Below are 23,249 nucleotides of genomic sequence, written 5' to 3' on the forward strand. Positions count from 1 at the left end.
CTCTTGTGCTCGTAAACACTGTCCGACTGCGTTAAAAGTTTTAAACAAAGTCACTGTAAGTCCTTCATTTCCACAATCTTCTGGACTGAGCACACGTTTGATAAAACGGAGTTAAATCTCTCGGCATCCATTTTCAAGCTCTCTGTGTGTTTGTGTCCTTGCGGACGAGAAAAGGGGGAGCGCACATTTCCAGGAGGGCGTGTCCTTTTAAAAAATGCTAGAGGCGTTGCTTTGTTTGCCGGACGTTTTCTCTGGTGTGTTAAACACACTTTAGAAAGGAGTGTCTCCAGACTATCAGAAGGTGGAGATCTCTGATTGTCTGGTGGCAAGACTATTGCCAATGAGACTGGTTATTGTTTTAAAAAGTGACCAATACAAAAAAGCATATACAGCATATATATATATATATATATATATATATATATATATATATATACAGTACAGGCCAAAAGTTTGGACACACCTTCTCATTCAATGCGTTTTCTTTATTTTCATGACTATTTACATTGTAGATTCTCACTGAAGGCATCAAAACTATGAATGAACACATGTGGAGTTATGTACTTAACAAAAAAGGTGAAATAACTGAAAACATGTTTTATATTCTAGTTTCTTCAAAATAGCCACCCTTTGCTCTGATTACTGCTTTGCACACTCTTGGCATTCTCTCCATGAGCTTCAAGAGGTAGTCACCTGAAATGGTTTCCACTTCACAGGTGCCTTATCAGGGTTAATTAGTGGAATTTCTTGCTTTATCAATGGGGTTGGGACCATCAGTTGTGTTGTGCAGAAGTCAGGTTAATACACAGCTGACAGCCCTATTGGACAACTGTTAAAATTCATATTATGGCAAGAACCAATCAGCTAACTAAAGAAAAACAAGTGGCCATCATTACTTTAAGAAATGAAGGTCAGTCAGTCCGGAAAATTGCAAAAACTTTAAATGTGTCCCCAAGTGGAGTCGCAAAAACCATCAAGCGCTACAACGAAACTGGCACACATGAGGACCGACCCAGGAAAGGAAGACCAAGAGTCACCTCTGCTTCTGAGGATAAGTTCATCCGAGTCACCAGCCTCAGAAATCGCAAGTTACCAGCAGCTCAGATCAGAGACCAGATGAATGCCACACAGAGTTCTAGCAGCAGACCCATCTCTAGAACAACTGTTAAGAGGAGACTGCGCCAATCAGGCCTTCATGGTCAAATAGCTGCTAGGAAACCACTGCTAAGGAGAGGCAACAAGCAGAAGAGATTTGTTTGGGCCAAGAAACACAAGGAATGGACATTAGACCAGTGGAAATCTGTGCTTTGGTCTGATGAGTCCAAATTTGAGATCTTTGGTTCCAACCGCCGTGTCTTTGTGAGACGCAGAAAAGGTGAACGGATGGATTCCACATGCCTGGTTCCCACTGTGAAGCATGGAGGAGGAGGTGTGATGGTGTGGGGGTGTTTTGCTGGTGACACCGTTGGGGATTTATTCAAAATTGAAGGCACACTGAACCAGCATGGCTACCACAGCATCCTGCAGCGACATGCCATCCCATCCGGTTTGCGTTTAGTTGGACGATCATTTATTTTTCAACAGGACAATGACCCCAAACACACCTCCAGGCTGTGTAAGGGCTATTTGACCAAGAAGGAGAGTGATGGAGCGCTGCGGCAGATCACATGGCCTCCACAGTCACCGGACCTGAACCCAATCGAGATGGTTTGGGGTGAGCTGGACCGCAGAGTGAAGGCAAAGGGGCCAACAAGTGCTAAACACCTCTGGGAACTCCTTCAAGACTGTTGGAAAACCATTTCAGGTGACTACCTCTTGAAGCTCATGGAGAGAATGCCAAGAGTGTGCAAAGCAGTAATCAGAGCAAAGGGTGGCTATTTTGAAGAAACTAGAATATAAAACATGTTTTCAGTTATTTCACCTTTTTTTGTTAAGTACATAACTCCACATGTGTTCATTCATAGTTTTGATGCCTTCAGTGAGAATCTACAATGTAAATAGTCATGAAAATAAAGAAAATGCATTGAATGAGAAGGTGTGTCCAAACTTTTGGCCTGTACTGTATATATATATATATATATATATATATATAAGCGTCAAGACTGATCATGCTTTTGGAGGTATGTATCTTTGTTTATCAAAATTGCACCATATTTCTAATAAACCTCCTGCAGAGAAAATGTTCGCTGTTTTAATTCAAACAAAAGAAAATAAGTTGCTGATAACTACAGCATGCACATTCTTATTATGCCTAGAGGGGATTGTGCATTGTGTATCCGTCAGCAGCTAATCTCACAAACTACTTTTTCTTGATCTAAGATGTGAAATGTCTAAACTTTAAAGAATGGGAAAAAGAAACTGAGCCTGTTTGAACCATAAAGTAATCTGTCTTTGTGCCAAAAAACAATAACCAACATTTCCTGTATAAATAAACCCAGTACTAAATGCAGTATAGAAGATAGCACAGGCTTTAGAAATTGAAAAAAGTGAATGGCTCCTTTATTAAATACATGCAGCATCTTTGCTTTATGCCACTAAATAGACATTTTACTAAAATGAAAATAAGCCACAACAGGAAAATTGAAAATCCAGATACATGACTGCCCAGCCATATTTTTTTTTTTTTATTAAAGGATTAGCACCAGCCAATACTGACAAAGAAGTCAAATATAGGGATCAGACTTACTATATCGACATCCATATATCTCCAGTCTGAGTCCAATCCTCCCAGTGGGGTTCCAATCCAGAGGAATCAGGCGGAGGTAGCGAGCTATTACCGGCTGTTTGAGTTTGTACTGGACCACAGTGTCTGCATTACTGTTACCTGGAAAAGCCTGAAACAACAGAACATGTTGTCAGTCTGCCTGATTTTTATATCCAATCATTAACGTTTCCCTGGTTGCTGCAGCAGTCTGATAGCAAACCATTTGTGGTCATTAGTTCCTCAAGTAGCCTACACAGGAACCAAAGACCTTTTGTTGGTATATTTTGATATTCAAAATCTAAGGAAATTTATTCTCTTTTTAAGTTTTGTAGCTTTTCTCTTCTGACATGAAGTGAGATATGTAGATAGAAACAACAACCTTTAAAAGAGAGAGATGCACTAGTTCTGCAGAAAAAGTCCCCCTAACCTCCCTGACCCTGACACAGCTTCTTTGCATTTTCAAACTTTGAGCTCACAGAGGCCATTGATCCTAACTGCTGATAATGTCTCTCCCTCTCTCTGTCCTGTGATCAATAACTCTGGGACCTATTCTGTCTCCGTACCAAGCCTCTCTTAAAAGACTAATGGCTTCTATTTTCCAAATCAGCTGCCTGTGGGAATCCAGAGGGATTCTCTGCTTGACAGGTAAACAGCAGACGCAGAGCGAAACATGCATTAACATCTGTAAGGAAAAAAACAAGCTGCATTTGTGGTTACGTGGGCATGTGCTCTGCTAGTGTCTGCCCTGCCTACTTGAGAGTGTGTGTCCACTGAGTGTGTACTGATGTGGCTACGTGAGTGAAATCGGCTTTCCTGGCGCTGCATAATTGTGATCTCAGTTCCGTCTTCAGTGCTTTGAAGGGCTGAGCCGGCTGGGCAGCGGAGCGTTAAGCTCAACAAACGGCTCTGTTTCCTGCTGAGGAGGCTGAGGAGAGCGGCATCTCATTTACTTGCCCGAGCATGTTTTGAAATATGAGTAGCTTCTGACAAGACCTCAATCAAGGAGAGAGAGGAGGGTAGAGCATGAGACGAAGAGGAGGGGGAGGGAGGGCATGAGAAAGAATCAGAGAGCAGGTGCAGAAGAAGTTCTTGGGTGTTTTACTTTAGTAAAAGCAGCAACATTGTAAAAGTACTCCAATACATGCAAAAATCCTGCATCAAAAACGTTCCTCAAGAAAGAGTACAAAGTTAGCAAAGTGAACATGTGGAAATAGACCATTTTCTTGCTTTAACTAATCATTCACACTGCCACCATTATTGGCAGTATTATTATTGGTTAGCGTTGTTGCCTCACAGCAAGAGGGTTCCTGGTTTGATCCCAGAGCGGTCATGCTCCTTAAAAAAGTGAGAATTTGAAGCTTTGTGGGTGGCTATGGCTCAGGAGGTAGAACGAGTCGCTCACTAATCAAAAGATCAGCAGGTCGATCCCCAGCTGTCAAAGTATCCTTGAGCAAGATACTGAACCCCAAATTGCTCCTGATGGCTGCTCTATCAGTGTGTGAGTGTGTGTTAAAAACTGAGTAGTGGCACCTTGTACGGTAGCCTTGACCACCAGTGCATGAATGGGTGAATGTGACTTGAAATGTAAAAAGCGCTTTGAGTGTTTGGGTGACTAGAAAGGTGCTATACAAGTGCAGGTCCATTTACTATTTACCATTTATAGAGTAAATGTGGACTGCACAATGTGATGTGCACGAGAATAATGACACCATCTGCGTTTAGACTGCTTCCTGATAAAAGTGGCTTTCACTGTGCAATTCTTTCTGCAACCAGTTACGATCTTCCGTGAAAATTAAGCTTTAATTTGGGACACAACGGAAGTGCGTCAACCATTGCGCAAACAAAACAGGAAGAGGATAGCACCTTTGTTTTCCCTGGTAGCCAAAGTCACCAAAGAGTATCAGTGTAAGTTCTCTGCATTTGATATCCCCAGAAGTGGAACAACCCAAGAAACTGTGTAAACTGTTGTAGGGCTGTACCCAAATATTTGGATATTCGGATATTTCGAATATTCGTTTCTATAGGTAGGTATTCATTATGAAAATTTAGTATTCGATATTCGTTTTTTTATGTACTTATTTTTATTTTTTTTTATTTTTTTAACATTTTTTTGGTGCTAAATGTAGTCTTTTTGTTGTTGGTGAATGTAGGTTATCAATAAAAATCAAAACTTTAAATTGCATTGTTAAAAATGTGAAAAAGTAGTATCCTACCAACTGAGCTTGTGCGCACGGCACACTTGAGCGCATCCGTCTGAGGCTGTGGATCAATGCCAAGTTTTACCACTTTATCAATATTCCCTCTAACTTGTAGCTGTTTTTTCGTTCTCTTTTGAATTTAATATGAATTATGGAACCGTTTTTGTCAACGTTTGTTTCCCCTCTTTTGTAAAATATATTACTGTTTAAAGTTTCAACAAGTTTCTTTTGGAGTGCAAGAACGGCCGCGGACTGTCACCTGCTCAACGCATCAGTACTTTCGGATGCCATGACAGTAATAGCCAATAATGTCAAAATATCATTTACATACCAATTTAACAGACGATCACTTTTTTGTGGTTTGAGAGCAAAGATCTGGTCACTGCTGTGCAAAACTCCACAATACAATTAGGTCCGAAAAAACCTCGGAGGAGTGCTTCGCAAGGAGTCTTTGAAAGGAGCTGAGCCTGGTGTAAAACCGGAGAGAGCAGGCAGCATGGCCGCAGCACGGCCACAGCACCCCCCTGGTGGAAGTGGGAGGTAGGGAAGATGGATGGGTCAAACAAAACTGGATTTTGACCCAAGAGACTGCCGTATATGTCTCGTTTGAAACCAAAAGTCAATGTTGTTTTGAGGTAACGTTGAACAATTTACGTACAGCCGTTGCATGCTGACATCACTATATGTAATTATGTCATGTCATATTATGCAATAAACACACTTATTTGAAGTCAAAACATAAGCATCTTTTCTAAACCTAACCAATTAGTTTTATTCCCTAAACCTAACAGTGACAGTCTCACAGCATTAACCAGGAGGACAGATACGCTATACTAAATATGTGTTACTTTGAGACACAGAGGGATTTGACAAAGTGTCAGTGTTCAGGTTGTTTGTTCTCATGCCCTGTTTGTACGTTTTCCTACAAAAAGTAAAGCACTAAAATTCGTACATATCCCACATAATTATGAGCCAGTATTATGTGTACAACTAGGGGTGGGAATCTCTGGGCACCTCACGATTCGATTCAATTCCGATTCCAAGGACAACGATTTCGATTACAAAATGATTCTCGATTCTAAAACGAGCCAATAAGAAAATTTACACTAGATATTGAAAAACATTATTGTACAAAGCTGGGAATACATATCCAGTGCATACAAACTGTATTACTTAGAGGCCGTTTACACGTACACGGTGATTTTGATAAACGGAGACATCTTCCTTCGTTTGTGCCCTTCGTTTACACGCAAACGGAGATTTCTCCTCTGAAAGCGAGTCTTTCTAAAAACTCCGGCCAGAGTGGAGATTTTGGAAAACTCCGGTTGCGCGTTTGCATGTAAACTGAGATAAACGGAGATAAACGGAGTTATAGGCAGTCGACGTCACAGTATGCGCCGTAACTTGCGCCTGCCTGTGTCAAAAGTGCGACCTATGTTGCTATGGTGACAGTGGATACATGGAAGGTTTGAGCTTCTCGTTACACTGCCACCTACAGGTTTGGCATGCTGTTGTATATATTACACGGTTAAGTGTAAACAAAGATCTTTTTGAAAACGGAGACGGTGAAATGTCCGTTTATGAAAATAGCCGGCAACGTGTAAACGGCCTCTTACTGTGGTTGAGATGACTAAACTCCACCAGTCTCCTCCGGTCCATCCTCCTCATCCACAAATCTCAACGGGACTCACCAAAACTCCGCTAAAACACCGCTAAGTCACTCCAACTCGCACTCTCCTCGTCAGCCATCACTCTCCTCCTGCTGTGCTCACTTCCCTCGGATGACCCTGATGAAGGCCACAAGCCGAAACGCGTCGGTCAATAAAGTTTCTTTCCATACCACAAGTGTTGCTGGAGCTCTTTTGACATTCTTCAGTGTTTCCTCACTCTCCATGCACCTTGTGAATCGGTGAAGTTGTGCCAGAAACCACTTTCTATCTCAAGGAACGAGTGCTCACTTCCCTCCCCTCTTTCACAGGTAATGACGTCACTACCGTAATCGTATATGAATGGAAAGCTCCGCTTCTCAGCTTTCAGAATCCGTTGGAATTACGTCGATAGCGTGAATGGAGGAGTTACGGTAATTTGAATAATAAAAGTAAAAATAAAATTAAAATCGATTATGAATTTTCCAAATCGATGCTCGCATCGTTCAAGACAGAATCTCGATGCATCTAAAAATCGATTATTTCCCCCACCCCTATGTACAACCCACGTACTTGGGGAGGCTGTGATCATGTGACTAATGCACTGATAGGGTAAAGAAAGCAGGTGGGTTACAGAGGACTTTACCCTGGTATTTTACTCAGGAGACCGGTGTTATTTGCTTCCACTTTAAAGTAAAAATACAAAGTGCAGCAAAATGGATAAGTGTTGTAATTTAGGGGAGTAGAAGTCTAAAGCAGCATGAAATGGAAGTACAAGTATGTGAAAATGGTACTCAAGTACAGTACCTGAGGAAATGTAGGCTATTAAATCACTTTCTACTACTGGGAACATGTGAGGGGCAGCAAATATTTGCATTTGTCAATGCATTTAACATAAACAAATCCAATGTTTTATATATTTAAGTCTTTAGTCAAAATCTGTCAAATAAATGAAATTAATCTGTTTTGTGGATTAATAGAAAATAGCAGAAATTAGAATTACTCAGTACAAGTACCTCAAAATTGCTCTTAAGTAAATTACGTAATTTATCTCCCACCACCACTGGAGAGCAAAGGGAGAAATACGGAGCAGTCAGTAAGAAGCTGCCACGGATACTGCTGTTTTTGCAGTCAAATCTCCTCCTTACCTGACATACTAAGCTGGCCTGACTAATACATGAAGCTTTAAAAACACTCTGAGAGCTGATCTTGGTTTATCACCTTTCATGCTGAGTGTCAAACCAACAAGTTTTTAAGCTGCAAGAAGTCATGCCCTGCTCTCTCCCTCTTTAGTGATGACTCCCAGGCTTCACAGACTTTGTATCCTTCACTGTGAGAAAATCGCAACCTGTCAAATGTGAATCAAAAGCTGTTCTCCGGGCCGCTACTGTAACAAGAAGGGTGTACTGTCTTTCATAAAGGAGAGAGGAGATGCTTGACTGCCTCTGAATCACAGCTAATGCTGTTTAATCAACGGAGGCCCGCATGGCTTCCTGTCATGCTGACATGCAGTACTTTGCTTGGTGGTAATCAGTCATTCTGCTGTCTAGTATTCCCTCTAAACACGGGGTGTGCACTGGCTTAAAAAATGCTATAAAATGCTGAGAAATAAGGATTTTCAGAGTGAAAAAGAAACACTAGGGAACACATGCAGACATAAAAGCAGAGGAGAGTGCCTCAGCTGTGACTTCTCCCCCCGTCTGCAGGGAGGACATCAGAATATTTAAGTCCACCACATGCACGTCTCAGTCCTCATTCACATTTACATTTTAGACACTGAGCTGACACGCTTATCAAGACTGGCTCACAGTGACTGAGCTGGCAAGTGTTCCATCAGCGTCTTGCTTGGAAACTGATGATGGACACCTACGCCTCGGCAGGAATCAAAGCTGTGACTTTTTTGTACGCCAGGCAGTCTTTTCTAACAACAGCACCAGCCTCCCGTCAGCAGAGGTTCAACTGTTTGACAGCAGCTCCGTGCAGTCGACAGAGCCCTGCCCAGGTTCCTTTCATTGTTCCATCCATTATTAATAAAGAGTGAAAGGCTCCTGGTGAGCTTGCCGCTGCAGGCAGTACCAGTCCCCACAGATCATGTAAATTATGTCTATGATAGTGAGGCCAAATATATTTTAACTTCAGTGAACCTGAGTTTTGAGCTCCTCTACCCCCAGTACTGTCTTCATACTTGTACAAATACATACTACGGATTTAAAAGTGCAAGGTTTTACCCAAACAACTAGTTTTTCATGAACTTTCTAGAGGCAGCCATGGGTTTTAATACATTTCAGTACAAAACACTAGCATGGATGTGGCATGTTAGCCAGGAATTAAAAAAAAATTGCAAGCTACCTTTTCAAATTTTGGGACTATGATGATGTTGTCCACATGCATGCTAGCTTTTGAACACTCTACCTTTTATATTCTGTGTGCCATAGTGCTTTACGATTTATAACCAACTCTGGTTGCCGGGCTCATCAATGTACGATTTATGATTTGGTAGACTGGCTGACACTAAATCTGGGTAGACAATTTCATTTGTATTTTTGTGTATAAGGCCATGCTGGGTAAACTTCCCCAATATAATCTCCTGACTCAGACCTGCAGCACTCTCCACTGTTTTTCTACCAACATGGACCAGGTTCTGTACCAGTTTTCTGCTCCTAATTTTGAACCTTTCAAAGCATTTTGACCAAAAACTAATTGATTCTCAGCTGATGGTTGGGCGTGTGGCTGTGGCTCAGAGGTAGTGCAGGTCGTTTACTTATCGGAAAAAGCAGCCGTTCGATCCATGGCTCCTGTAGCCCACATGTTGAAGTATCCTTGGGCAAGATGCTGAACCCCAAATTGCTCTCAATGGCTGTTCCATCGGTGTGTGGGTGCAAGTGAATGGTTACTGAGTAGCAGGTGGCACCTTGTTTGATAGCCTTGGCCACCATTGTGTGACTGTGTGTAAGAATTGGTGAATGTGACATGTGGTGACAAAAACACTTTGAGTGGTTGGAAGTCTAGAAAAGCACTATACAAGTGCAGTCCATTTACCGCTACCATATTCTACAGGTGGGAAAGAGGATGGAGAAAACAAGTTAGGAATCACTGCTGGTAGCTGGTTCAGGCTTGTTTCTAGATAAAAACAAATATCTGCAATAACAGAGCAAAAGCTTGCAGGTGATTAATGTGACCCAGCCTCTTGCTACTATTGTTTACTTCAGTTGTTTACTGTGTAATGACCTTGTGTAATGATGATACATCTGTGATTACAATGGTTCTGATTAGCACTGGTGGAGAGTTCTGAACAGAATATGTTCAAGAGCCAGACCTTATTAGATAGAAAAGGAGTATATACGTATATGACCTTTTTTTTTTTTTTTTTCACTGAGCTGGGGACAAAAAACTTTCACTTACTTTGTTCCCTGGACCTGGAATCATTTATAGAGTATAATGTATAATATGTCTAATTGCTTGAAAAAAATTAAAGCCATGTTAGAAGTCCTTTTAAAGCCCCTTTCCCGCTGCACAAAAAACCCACTAACACCTGCTAACACCTGGCTTTCATATGTAATGCAATTGGCATTCACACTCGGGCCAAATGATTGCAGTAGTCGCAGATATTTATAGGCTCTCACTCTGATCTACATTGATGGAAATACAACACCTGCATGAACACATTAATTGTAGCCTTGAGATGCAATGATGTAACACCTCAAAATACCATCAGTCTCTACCCAAACAGCGCTCAAACAATGGCTGAGTTTGAAAGAGCAACTTAAAAAGTAAGAGGTATAAGAACAGATTACTAACCTTTTTTCAGTCAAGACATGATGTCGAATGTGACACACCAGAAAAAAAAAAACCAAAAAAAAAAAAACAAAGCACAGACCATGATTTTCTGTGTTTAAAAAACCTGCATACACATGCACTAATTTCTGTGGAAAAAGGGTAGACTTAGAGATGAATCTGTTTTTATTTGAGCTGGATTTAGTCTCTGCCTTGTGTTTTTGATGATTGTGTTTCCTTATCTCTTTTTGACTGTGACTGGCGTGCTGTCTTGGCCAGGTCTCCCTCGGAAAAAAGATTGTCATATCAAGGGACTTCCTTTTAAAATAAAGGTTAAATGAAGATAATGTTTTTCTTTTTAGTTATATATTTTTTGTCTCAGTTACTTCGTATCAAAAAAACATTTTTCGACCTTTTTTTCACACTATGTTGAGGGTTGCTTCAACAGCCATAGAAAATATTTCAAATCTTCATACCACAGTGAAATTAATGTTGTACAACATGTCAATGGGTGCAGTTACATGATAGCTTCTCATTCAGAATGAAATAAATAAGAATGAAATCAGATCAGAGTTTTTCCAGGTAGTGTACATGGGAAATGAGGGTTTACACGGGACACCGTGCTTTAGTGAATGGAAACCGGTGAGTGCAACAAGTCCGACTGCTCTTTCTGCGGGTTACATCTGTAACAGGAAACCGATGGAACTGGGAGCCAGCGATGTTTTTTATTCCTACAGCTGGGGAAATCACAAGTTTGCACTATTTTGGTATTCCTCTGTTTACCTACAGCAGCTGACGAGGGTGTGTCGTGAGCCTGAGCCGGTGTTCGCGTTGTAGTAGTAGGTATATATAGGGCTAGTACATCTTTTTCCTCACTAATAATAGCCTACTGGTTCTCTGTTGGAAACAGCCAATGAAGTTTTCATTAGCCGTTGCTATCCTGCGCACTTGCACGGCGTGTTGATGAACTGTCTGATTTCTGTTGGCGTGCTGTTTTACAGGCCTGCACGGTGGAGTGATACAGGCCAGAAAATAGTCCCAATTGATAGCAAGGTCTGACGTAATGCAGGGATGTTTTAAAATTATTGAAATAGTCTAACAAAACACATGCATACTTTTTTGTAGCTTAAACCTTTTGGTTACGTGTCCCCCTTATATCTTCAGAACTACTTTTTCTCCGGTAAGCTATGGGCGATTTCTCAGAGCAGGAGGCTCGTTGAGAGTAGTGACACTGTCACATCAGAGCTACAGATGGTCAGCGTTTCACACAACTTCATGTCCAAAAACCTGAACTATCCCTTTAAAGACTGAGCGAAGAGGGCTTGAGTGAGAAATTTGGTTGATGTACTATGCCTTAATTGTTGCCATAAAATAGCTTCATCAGTAAGGACAGCCACTTTTTTTAAGTCAGTTTGTTACCTCAGCACACAGCACGTTTTCATCTATGTATTTAACCTTGATTCAGTCCTCAACATTTAGTACTTGGTGCTCCCTTTTATATAGCTTCTATTGAGTACTGTGTTTTTATGGAAATGTGTTCTATTGTGTCCTGACTGGATGTGATATGATGTGTTTTGATGTCTTTTCTCCCCTTCCTTTTTAATAGCTGGTTTTGCACATGCAAACCAAAGACAAATTTTTGCCTTTTGTATTCAAAAAGTAGACAATAAAACACTTGTGTTTTATTCATTCTGTTCTAATTATCTGCTGTCTGAAGCAATGTTACTATGTCTACAAGCACTTACTTGCTGATGTGTTCAGCCCCACTGACCTGCAGTGTAAGTACTAACTAACCCCATTCTTTCAGCTGACCAACATGTTCAGCTTTTGTGTGAACTGTTAAAGTTTCTTCAATGCTAAACTGGTCATCAAACACCTGCACACTGACTCAAACTTTCAATGTTAATCACATTTTCATGAGATAAAAATACAATTGGATCAAAGTGGCATGCAAAAGTTTTCTGTTTGAATAAATGTGTGGTTTGGAGTCAGTGAGTTATTATTTTCTGATGCTGTTTCCCAATAGCCTTGCACCTCCAGTATAGGCAAGCCTGTCCCCTGAAATTATGCTGATACGCCTCATGGTTCCAGCTTACATTTGGCGTGGCCAAGTAATTTCTGCCTGGATTATGTGCACTGCCAATTTTTTTCTAGTGTAGAAAAAAACAGTAATCTTAGTAAATAAATAACAATTACATAGCAATTGTGCTTTTCCTCTTTGTACTGTTTTGTTTACTGATTACTGCAGGAGAGTTACCCCGAAGCTGTCTTCCTGTCGATGTTGTTTCCAGTTGTGTCCTGTGTCACTGAACATCAACAGGTAAGCCGTCAGCCAATCAGAGCTGCCGTAGCGTCCCTGCGTAGCGACAGCAGTGATCCGGGTCCGCCTCCCCAGATCCACCTCCAGCCACTGGTATCTGTCTGAGACGAGGGGAGACCAACCTCCGGCTCCTGCACGGGGACAGCGACAAAGAGTGCGTTTGTTAATGATGAGAAGTGTGTGTGTGTGTGTGTGTGTGTGTAGAGAAGAGGGTGCTGGCAGAGGTGAATGAAGAGAAAGCGAAGGTCGAGAGAGAAATTGTAGAAGTGATATGTGATTCATTACATTTTAATCTTCTTGAAATGAATCTTTAAAACTGTGAATATATACTCTGGAGTAGACTCTCCGTGCTGTGATTTTAAAACTGGCCAATAATAAATGTCACAGTTTGGATATGAATACAAACTGCTTGTTTATATGTTTCCATAATGTCCACAGATTAGCAGTCAGAAGTCTACAGATGACAAGAATGTCAAAGACGAGGGTTAATGTACTGGGAAGGTACATTAGCTGATGCTTTGTTCCTATAGTTATTAGTAGTTAGCACATTTGGAGGAAATCCTGCTTTTTAGTTGAAATGTTGCAAAATACAGTATAAACATAGTTTATCCCATTTCTGGCTTTGATTTAAGTCCACTTACACGCTCACAGATTTAAAACCCTGCAATATGTCAAACACTTCCTCTGGTTTCATGATGATAAATAATAAATCCTCATAAGCAAAGACATTAAGCGGGATATATTTGAGTCACAAACACTTGAAGGAAATGGATTAGACTGCGCAGCACCAGGATGGTATTTAAAGCAATTTGATGACTCTCCACAACTGAAGATGTGTCCTTCCATTTAATGTATCTGCTCTGGTTTTTATGGCACTATGAAGGTGACAACGCTCTGAGGGTGAGTTAGAATATGCTGAGAAATCATTCACATTTCCACACTGATATGACCTAAATCACTCAGCTGAGGCCTTTGTCTTTTCAACAGTGATTTGCGGCGCTGACGTCCCTCCTATGTTTTTCAGGGTAACATGCCCCGCTTCTGTCCTAGCGACAGCTGTTACTACAGCTGGAGAGGACATGCAGGGATGTATGAGACTAACTCACACAGTGTTCATATTATAGTCCAGGAAAAAAGTTTGTCCCATTAGAGCAGTGCAGCTTTGTAAGATGTCTGTCGCTTCAACAGCAACCTCCCATGGAAAACTGACAACATATGAAAACAATTAGATTTTGATACCAGAGTATACATTAAAATAATGTAGTGTCTCTGTCCTCCCATGTGAAAAAAGTCACAGTGCAGCAGTTGGGCTATTTGCATTCATCTCTACAAAGTTATTGTGGATCCCACTGTGTGCTGTGATTGGCTAGTGCTTGTCATGTTAATGCGTCAAGGTCTGAAGAAGTAAGAGTTAGGGCTAAGAGGTCTTGGTTAGTACCAGGCAATTTCAAATACTCTCACAAATGCACTGTGAGAAAGTTGGGTGAGTCAGGTGTAGTATAAAGAGGCACACAATCCATGGAGGTAGTCAGATGTGATGGGTTCGTAGGTTGAGCACAGGCCTTTCTCACAGGGGACTGGGGTTAAAGTCCTGCATGAGTCAGTGTTAGTTTATTAGTTTTAGACTGTGTGTAAAGCTGTTGAATGCACATTGTGTACATAACTTTAGCAGAGCAGCTTAATAGATCTGTTTGCGTATATATCATACCTCCATGTTGCTTAGACACCCCAGAATATACAAGCCTCTGCCTTAAAATAATCCTTTTGCTAGCAAAGTGTGACTGGCTATTTCTAACATTTTATTTTCAGTTTAAAATATATGAATGGTATTAATATAAACCCTTACTTCACTGTTTTTTTACACTTGTAGGGAGGCAATGGAGGAAACTGGAAAGATTTCACTTATACCAAAAGAAATCCTCGGGACAATGTACATCACAGAACAAACAGGAAGGTAAAACAGTGAAAGTCAGCTTCCCAAACACAGGTTCAGTCCAATACTTTGCCATAGCCTGCCAGAGCAGAGAGCTGGTGAGTCAATGCCATCGGCTGAAAGCACACAAACAGCAAAGTTCAAAGTTTGCAGCAGTAACCATCAGGGAGCAGGCAGGAGGCGACATCAGATGAGCAGAGAATCCGATACATGGAGAACACACCAAGGGAGCCAACACACCTGTGAGGCGCCGGCTGCAGGTTGGTTGGAACTGGCGTGGATCCCATGGCACACACAAATGCAGAATGTGCAGCCACGTGGCAAGGTAATCCACAGCACAGGAAATGACAGGCAGCTGAACAGGTAAACTCATAACGCTGAGCTGACTGGTAGTGTCTCCACACAGCCACAGGAAACAGATGAACAGAAACAAAGAAAGTGGGAGCAGAGGTCTTGGGTGAGAACAGAAGGCTGAATGGTTTACGAAGGAGCAGGGTAAACAGGAGAGTCAAAGGCAGACTGGCAAGGAGGAGGCAGTCTGGTAATGCTCTGGAAAGTCTTGCATAGGTATGACAAAGACCAATCTGATAACAAGAGTCTGTGAAGCTGGAGTATTTATAGTGACGGGGAGTAATAAGGTGGTTGTGGTGGACCAGCAGCGGGAGATGTGTTAACAGGTTATAGGCTGAAAAAGGCCCTTTAATGTCAATGTGATGACAGATGAAGTGATCTAAATGAATTACAAATATATAACACATAATACTTTTTTTGAAGTATTCACCTTGGCAGCAACATCAGCCTTGAGTCTATCTGTAAAGGTCATTGTGTTTTTTTCCAAATTTGTTTTCAAAAAGATTCTATATTACAAAAGATCATATAGTACATGTTGCACTGTATTACTGCTGAGTTACAGTATATATTGGTAAGGGTTAGGGTAAAACTGTCGGGATTAGCCTACCAGAGGCAGAGTAGGGCGGGTCATGCCTTCCCTTTCCTAGAAAATGCATATTCGCAAAAGGAATACCATCAGCCTTTTTAGCAAAATTTTACATTTTTTAATAGAAGCATATTTGTTAAACTGATTTCACCCTGATATTATCATCTTAACAACCAACCTGTGGGCCCTCACATGATTTTGATGATTATAATATGTAATTGTACATTTGCTTTGTTTAAGTGGTTTACTAATACAACCTATTGTTTGATAGCTATCCTTGCAGTTCGACTGATGCAGATCATTTCAAGGTACAACCACCGCAGCAGGTTGAATAAATGCTTTTGTCAGACAAAAAACAAACAAATATGTATAACCCACTCATTGTGCCTTATCATAATCCACAGATTTATACTATTACAACAAAAACAGTCTTCATACATTCCCAAAGGTCCAGACAATCTCAATCCAGTGTAATATTTAGTCCAAAAATATTACTACATCCATAGATATCCACTTACTGCCATTGCATCAGTTCAAATGTTTATATTTCTCTTCTTATTGTACACAAAGAAAATCTATTTTGTGTATAAACACCTTGATACTTGATACCAAACTGGTGGCCAAACTCTGACCTTTTGATTGACACACCAGTTGAGCCAATAGGTGCTTCCATCTCCTCTACACAGCCAACAAGAGCCTGTGTTGACAGGAAGAGCTTGCCCTACTTCCCTGGTTACAGAGCCAATTGCAGCCAAGCAGCTGACCTTGGGTCCGTTTCACAAAGCAGGTTCAACAAACTCTGAGTCTAATACTGAACTCTGAGTTGATCTACTTTGAGATAGGAAACTCTGAGTTTCCAGTTCCAGAACAGCTGATTTGAATCAGTTTAATCAACTCGGAGTAGTTTCACTTGGAGTTAAGCACTATAAAAAGCCAGCATCAATGGAGCCCCGATTTGACGAGTCACCATGGCAACGCGGAAGAGGGCTGCGTTTTTCACCCCACTAGAATTAGAAATCTTAATGCGCTCATACGGCGAGTTTGCACATGTTTTCAAAAAGAAGTGCAACACCGCTGCAGCTGCAAAAGAGAGGGAGACGGCGTGGGAGAACATTGCTGCTCGGGTCTTGAATGGTAGCCTATTAATTTATTTCATTTAGGCTAGGTACAATCCCGTGGGGGAGAGGCGCACTTGGCAGCAGTTTAGGATGAAATATAAAAACATTGTTCAAACAGGTAAGACCTCGGCATAATCTCATGGGGGTACCTCATTTTGATCATGTTTTACATTGTAAAGTAAATATTAAGTGGCTGTTTGACTGTGCAGTTGTTTTATCCCCAACATAATGCTGTTTTCACACACATAAATGTCTTCTCATCTATATCATTTTCTGTTAAATAATTAAGCCTAAGCCTATTTAAACTTACACATACTTCTACTCAGCCAACAGAAAGAAGGCAGATGCCTGTAAAATGAGCACACTTTTCTGACCGCCCTGCATACAGTTGCCTTACTCAAGTGCTCAGCATCTCCGACATTGTACAAAAAACTTCCATTTGCAAAGAAACGCAGCGCAACACACAATATCTGCTGGGATGTGAGAGCATGACTACGACTGGTAATGTTGCAAATGTAAGGACGGATTAGGTTGTGTATGTAGATGATGGACTGTGACGTGAAACGGTACAGCTCAAAAAGATAATTGTGTGGAAATGCTAGAACATCTATGCGCGGTCTGATAACCATCTCCCGACGAATATTTAATTCTCTGCGCAGTAATGCTGCTTCTTCATCCACGGGATCGTTATCAAAAGGACATGCCATGTTAGTGAAAAAAGTCGACACCTACTGTGCCTGATGGACTTCTAATATACTGACTCTTGATTTTTTAAAATGACAGACGGCAGAAGTAGGCTACGCCAAAACTCGCCTGCTGACTGAATGAATGAGGAAATCAAATGGAGTGTGTGGCTCTGAAAGAGGGCGGAGACAGAGAGAAACTCGAGGTTCATTGAGAAAAACCTGGTCCCGACCAGGTTAGGTTCATAGAGTCTGTTACTACGGTAACTGACCGAGAGCTTAAGTTACCTCTCTCTCTGAAATAGGCTAGAGGTACCCCTCTTTCTCTGGTTTGAGTTACCTCCCTTTTTGAAACAGAAAACTCAGAGTTTCCCTCATTTCAAGGTTAACAGACTCTGAGTTTTCACTAAACCTGCTTTGTGAAACGGACCCCTGGTGTCTTGTAGGTGTTGTCGTTAGTGATGCTCCTAACCTGAGGAGGAGTTTTGAACTCATTTCTGGTGCCCTAGACTGCCATCAATGTACATGAATGATAAACAAATGGCTCCTTTGTTGTCTTGGAGATAAAAAAGTCTTGTAAACCTAGGTTTTCTAGAAGTGCTTTCATATACAGTTAAATAGGCATCTCCGTCTTTGTTGACTTCTTTTTCACACATAATCCCACATTCAATAGATTGTTTTGAAAGGCGCCTGGGCAGAACCTTAGAAAAACATGTGTAAAATGTTTATTTCATGCGATGTTGTTGTCTACTTTGGATTTGGACTAGATGAGGCTTCATAATATGGTCCCATTATGTTTTCCAGCTAATACCTCCCAGTTCTAGTCATCTGACTCTTCATCTTTTACACACCTTTAAACATTCAAAATAAATACCGGTATACTCCTGGATTTTTTTTTATCATCATAATGAGCTGGCTTCCTTGTGTCCACTTAAGCTTAAATTTCTAGTTTAATCTTTTGGTACAATATTTCTTTTAAGAACTGTAATAAATGGGCATGGTATTTAAAAGTGATAGCTCAGCAAAAAAACACTCAAGTAATAAAATGGCTTGATTTGAAAAAAACAAAAGGCCTCAGCTCTGAGTTAACCTCACCGAAAAGTCCACTTCCAAACAGTAAACAAACAAAGAAACCCTCACAACTTTGTACAGTCTGAATCGATGTGTTTTTATTCAGAAATGTTAAACCTGTTGCAGAAAGTCAGCGGGTCAGAAGGTGAAAGAAAAGACAGCTGTGCGGCTGGTGTCATTGCAGACAGAGAATATGAGCTGTAGCTAACCTTTGCAGAGACATTGCCAAAACTCATCCAGCAGCAATTTCATTTCTAATTTGGATGCTGCTGGTGTGTGTGTGTGTGTGTGTGTGTGTGTGTGTGTGTGTGTGTAAGAGAGCAAGAGAAGTGAGAGCTATGGCAGAACCTGATTATGAAGAAACATTGGAGGTGATGGAAAAGGCCGCTACAAGATAACGACACTTTGAATATTGAGAGGGGTGTGCGTGTTTGTGTGTGTGAGTGTGTGTATAAGTGTGTGCATGTGTGTGTGTGCATGCGTGCGTGTTAAAGAAGAAAAAGTGCTGAGTCAGGGAATAGCAAATCCATGGCACCCGAGCAGCAGATGGAGGGATTTCTCCCCTGCAGAGCACACACACTCACACACACACTCACGCATGATAAAACAGCAAGCCTAAAGAGCGCTTGAGACTGTGTTGCCAAGATGATGTCATGCTGACATGAAGCCAACACAAATCAATACCACAACAACACTTCAGACACACAGCCTGAAGTGAAGTGGACACGTCCACTCATCTCATCACATCTATTATAACGCTACTTTACTCTGAAATAGTGAATGATCACAACACACTGTGAACCCCGTGAGGGTTGTTTCACATAATGTGCAATGGAAGCGGTGTAGGACGACAGTTGGCAAAGTGTCAGTCAGTTTGAAATAGAGTGAGATATCTCAACCACCAGAGAGAGTTTTCATATTTTTGTTGCTTTAACAATGGCTGGGGCCTGTTTTCTGTGCCTGTAAATAATTCCAGTGAGTAAGTGTCACAGTACCAACACCCTGGAACTGGCCAACATAAGCTGCAACAATAGCTTGTTTGAAATCACATGACTATTATGATGTGCAAAATTCAGATGGAGGGCAGGAAGTCATAAATCCATATACTGCATGAATCTGAAATAACGTGACTATATAAAAGGACTGGATGAACCTGCGGGCGGCAGGTATCATCAGAACCTCATGCTGGATGTGAGCCACACAAAATGAAAAACAGTGATTTTTCTAACAACTTGACTGATCTGCCTGGTGTGGACACAATCCCCAATACAAATGGCCTCGTCCTCCAGTCTTTGTCACATTAGTGATGTTACACAGCAAGCTGATGAAGGCGCACAAGAGTCTAATGGACTATGACTAGCCTATTTTGTGTGCGGTTGGTTCCACACAAGGGCGTAAATATAGACAGTGCAGGCAGGGCTGTTGCACTGGGGCCCATGGGGTGAGGGGGTCCAAAGAGAGAGTGGGCCCTCCAACAATATGAAAATGGGCCCCTCACCTGTGGTTAAGGGAACTCACATTCAATAATAAATGGTGCCATTTGCTGTATATGCCATTGAAAAGGCAAACCTAACTCCATTATGGTTTTCTTTTTTTTTCTTTTTTTTGTAACATAGTCAGCAGCGATCTACATTATGTTATAATAAAATATATGCTTATTCTAATTAAACTATAACAAATGATTTAATTAAATGAAAACCTTATTTTCTTTGGTAATTTTGTCATATAAATATATATGCAATAATCATTTCAGTGTAATATATATGTCAACTCTCGATTTGATCTGTGATGAGATTATAAAATCATACAGTAGCTTGTTTAGGTGCATAACTAGTGAGTAGCTTGCATTAGGACCTGTCATTATAGTGTGCACTGGGGCCTGTAGTAACTACCTCCCATCACTGGGTCCATGACTGAAACAACTGTCTTCTTGTTTTTGGTTGGGTGAGTAAATGTGCATGAGTATAACTGTCTTTTTTCTGTACATGAGTGCACAGCTGTCAGGCTACCGTTATGAGCTAACATTAGCTACTGCATTCTATCTGTTAGATCAACCGTTGCCAGAAGTCTGGTGAAACAACATTAAAACATTGGGTCATGGCTATAAACACAAAGAAACTGTCACAGCACATTGTAATTGCATCCATCTTGAGGCATGTTTAACACAATGCTTAAGCATTAGCATTATGTAATAATTGACTCAGCTCCTCCAGACTGAAGACGAAGGTTTTTGATCGACATCTGCCGCTGTTTCTGAATGAGTTTTTTTTCCTTCCTTTTCTTCTTTTTATTTTGTTTACGTCTCCCGTTTACATCGTACTGTTTTCAGGACTTAAAGCGGGCCTTGTTTTTTCCCAAATTAATCAATCAGAACAGCCGTAAACAGCGCAAATCATAGGCATTTGGGCAATGCTCCTGTTGCCTGCCCTCCATCTGGACAGCACACAGACATCATATGCAATGAAACTACAGTTTGGTATCAAGGTGCCAGCATATTTATATACAAAACTGATGTTTTGTGGACAGTAAAAAGAGAAATATGAACATTTGAAATTATGCAACAGCAGTCAGTAGATGTATATATGGATGTAATAATGTGTTTGGACTAAATATTGCACTGGATTTAGACTGTCTGGACATTGGGGAATGTTAAATCAGTCAAAAAGACTTTGAGGCTTAGGCTGTAACTTTCTTCCTCACCCTGCTATTCACTCCTTGCACGCATGCTTGTGCTCTGTCTCTGGCTGTCAGTGATCAGCACTGTCAATCAAGTCATCAGCTGTTCTAAAGCTGATCCACAATCAACCAATAGCACATCAACACACCTTCTCTATCAGCCTATCATCTCACTGCTCCTCTTTTTTTTTGAATATGGTTCTTTTTCTGCCCGCTGTCCTTTCATGCTGCTGCCCTGCCTACCCTCCACCTCCCCATCACTACCTAGATCACCTCTATTTGCCTCAACAGTCATCATCAACCAAAGTCATCAGCCACTACCACCTCCACCCGTGTCTAGACTCCATGGGGGGGATTTATCTTCCTCGCTCAGATGTCCCACAATCACAAATAATCTCTCTCACTTATATTTCACATTAAACTTCATCCTTATTTCATTCTTCTGTCTCTCCTGATTGTCTTCTGTCTGTTGGACCATAACATTCATATTGTACCAAATAAGGTTGATAATGCTAGAGTTATCACGATCACAATGTACTCATGGAGAAGAGTTTGTCGAACTAACCTCACTTATTTTTGGGAAAAGAAAGTTTCAACCACCAAATTGCATCATGCTGTTATCATATCACTTTGAAGGTTGTGAAGTTGTTTCTCATGTCATTGTGACCTTTATACCAACATGCTGTCTTTCTGTTTATCACAGGAAAGCACTGTTGTCTAGCTAAAAGCTTGGTGTCAACAACATATTGTCAACAACACCAATAATCATTCCAAATTCAACATGATTGAACATGACCATGAATTTTGTTTCTCCACATTAGCATCAGATTTATGGATAGGAAATAGGTGTGGGTTGAACAAGCTGGGTCTGAGGTCATCTTCCTTCCTCTCGTTTCTCCACCAGCTGTTTCAGTGCTGTGCTGCCGGCTCATTAGGGCAGCAGCTAAAGGCCAGCGCTAATAAGTACTGGAGTAACAGACATGAACACTGACAGCACAACAGGAGAGAGCAGACATACTGACCTTTACTCATTACGGTTGGACTGGAGAGGAAAGAAGTGAAGAACACAGATGAGAGAAAGAGTGACAGAGAGGGGGAGGGAGGAAGACAAACTGACATCTGCTGGACTGCAGAGCAGGAAATAAGAAGAGAGAAATGGATAGAAACAATAAGAGCAGTAAATACCTCTTCAGGAACTGAAAAAGAAAGTAGAACGAGCCCAAAATGAAGGCAAGCACAGTGTACGCAAGGAAATCTGTGTGGAGAAAATGATTCACTAAATCCACCATGTTAGTCACGCATCATTTGTTTGATCACCAAAACAATAGTGTCTGTCATGCATGCCTGTCAGTTCAGATCCAGTAAATTTCCTTGTTTTCTCTTGCAAACCGTAATGACACAAAGCTTTTTTTCTCCATTCAGGAAGGTAATTGAGGTTAAAAACAGGCCAGGAACATTGCATCGCCACTCTGTTGGACAGTCAAATTAGCACATCACCACAATGAACCAAGCGGTCAGGAGATCATCAGAAGGCCAACTGACCAAGCACCTTCTAGAGCAGCGGTGGTCAGAGGTTGGAGAAGAGGGCTGGAAAAGCGTGTGTGAACAATGCTCCTTTCCACAGGATTATCCATGGGGCTGTCCCATTTTTCCACACTTGGCTGACTGCGGTTGGTTACGCACACACTTTGGTGACGTTTGCCACACAGAATGTACATTTGCCTATAGTGTTCAAGCATGTATTAAGTGGCCAAGTACGCGGGGATATTTAAATGAAATTGGGACAGACTTGACAAAGCCCCTTTCATTGCGTATTGGATGTTATTCTCTGCCAACAAAAACATTATCCAAACATGATTCAGTTCAGAAAAGGGTGTAAAGAAATAATTTTCATGTGGGGGTTAAAAAAATGTGTGGATAATCAGCAGGAATCTGCAGCTGTGATTTATGTTGAGCTGATGTATGTATGTATATGGATATATGAATATATTTTCATGTTGGTACATGAACAATTCATGATATTTCTATTACATCCATTTAAGAAAGTCAGTTAATATGCTGGCATATATAACACTACATTGGATATCTAAAGGAAAGTTAAAGGTTATTAATTAGTGAATAAAAGGGGAAGGATAACTACTGTTAACTACTGTTTTATAATATTTGTCATGTTGGAAATAAAGACATCA

The 23,249-nt window shown here is 41.0% G+C and overlaps 1 protein-coding gene across 2 annotated transcripts in view; it reads right to left on the reverse strand.

Annotated features, from left to right (window-relative positions):
• The window catches only part of LOC125895479 (contactin-associated protein-like 4), a 171,025-nt gene that overhangs the window by 101,358 nt on the left and 46,418 nt on the right, over positions 1-23,249 (reverse strand). The window contains exons 3-4 of one of the 2 annotated variants that reach the window (XM_049587347.1): positions 12,580-12,773; positions 2,687-2,834 (exon numbers count right to left, since the gene is read on the reverse strand). In XM_049587347.1, the coding sequence (XP_049443304.1) occupies positions 2,687-2,834; positions 12,580-12,773 (342 nt within the window). Of the gene's footprint in view, positions 1-2,686; positions 2,835-6,593; positions 6,866-12,579; positions 12,774-23,249 lie in introns of those variants that run through there. The other variant, XM_049587348.1, reaches the window with a different exon arrangement.

Source organism: Epinephelus fuscoguttatus, linkage group LG10, assembly GCF_011397635.1.
Source record: "Epinephelus fuscoguttatus linkage group LG10, E.fuscoguttatus.final_Chr_v1".
Classification (NCBI taxonomy): domain Eukaryota; kingdom Metazoa; phylum Chordata; class Actinopteri; order Perciformes; family Serranidae; genus Epinephelus; species Epinephelus fuscoguttatus.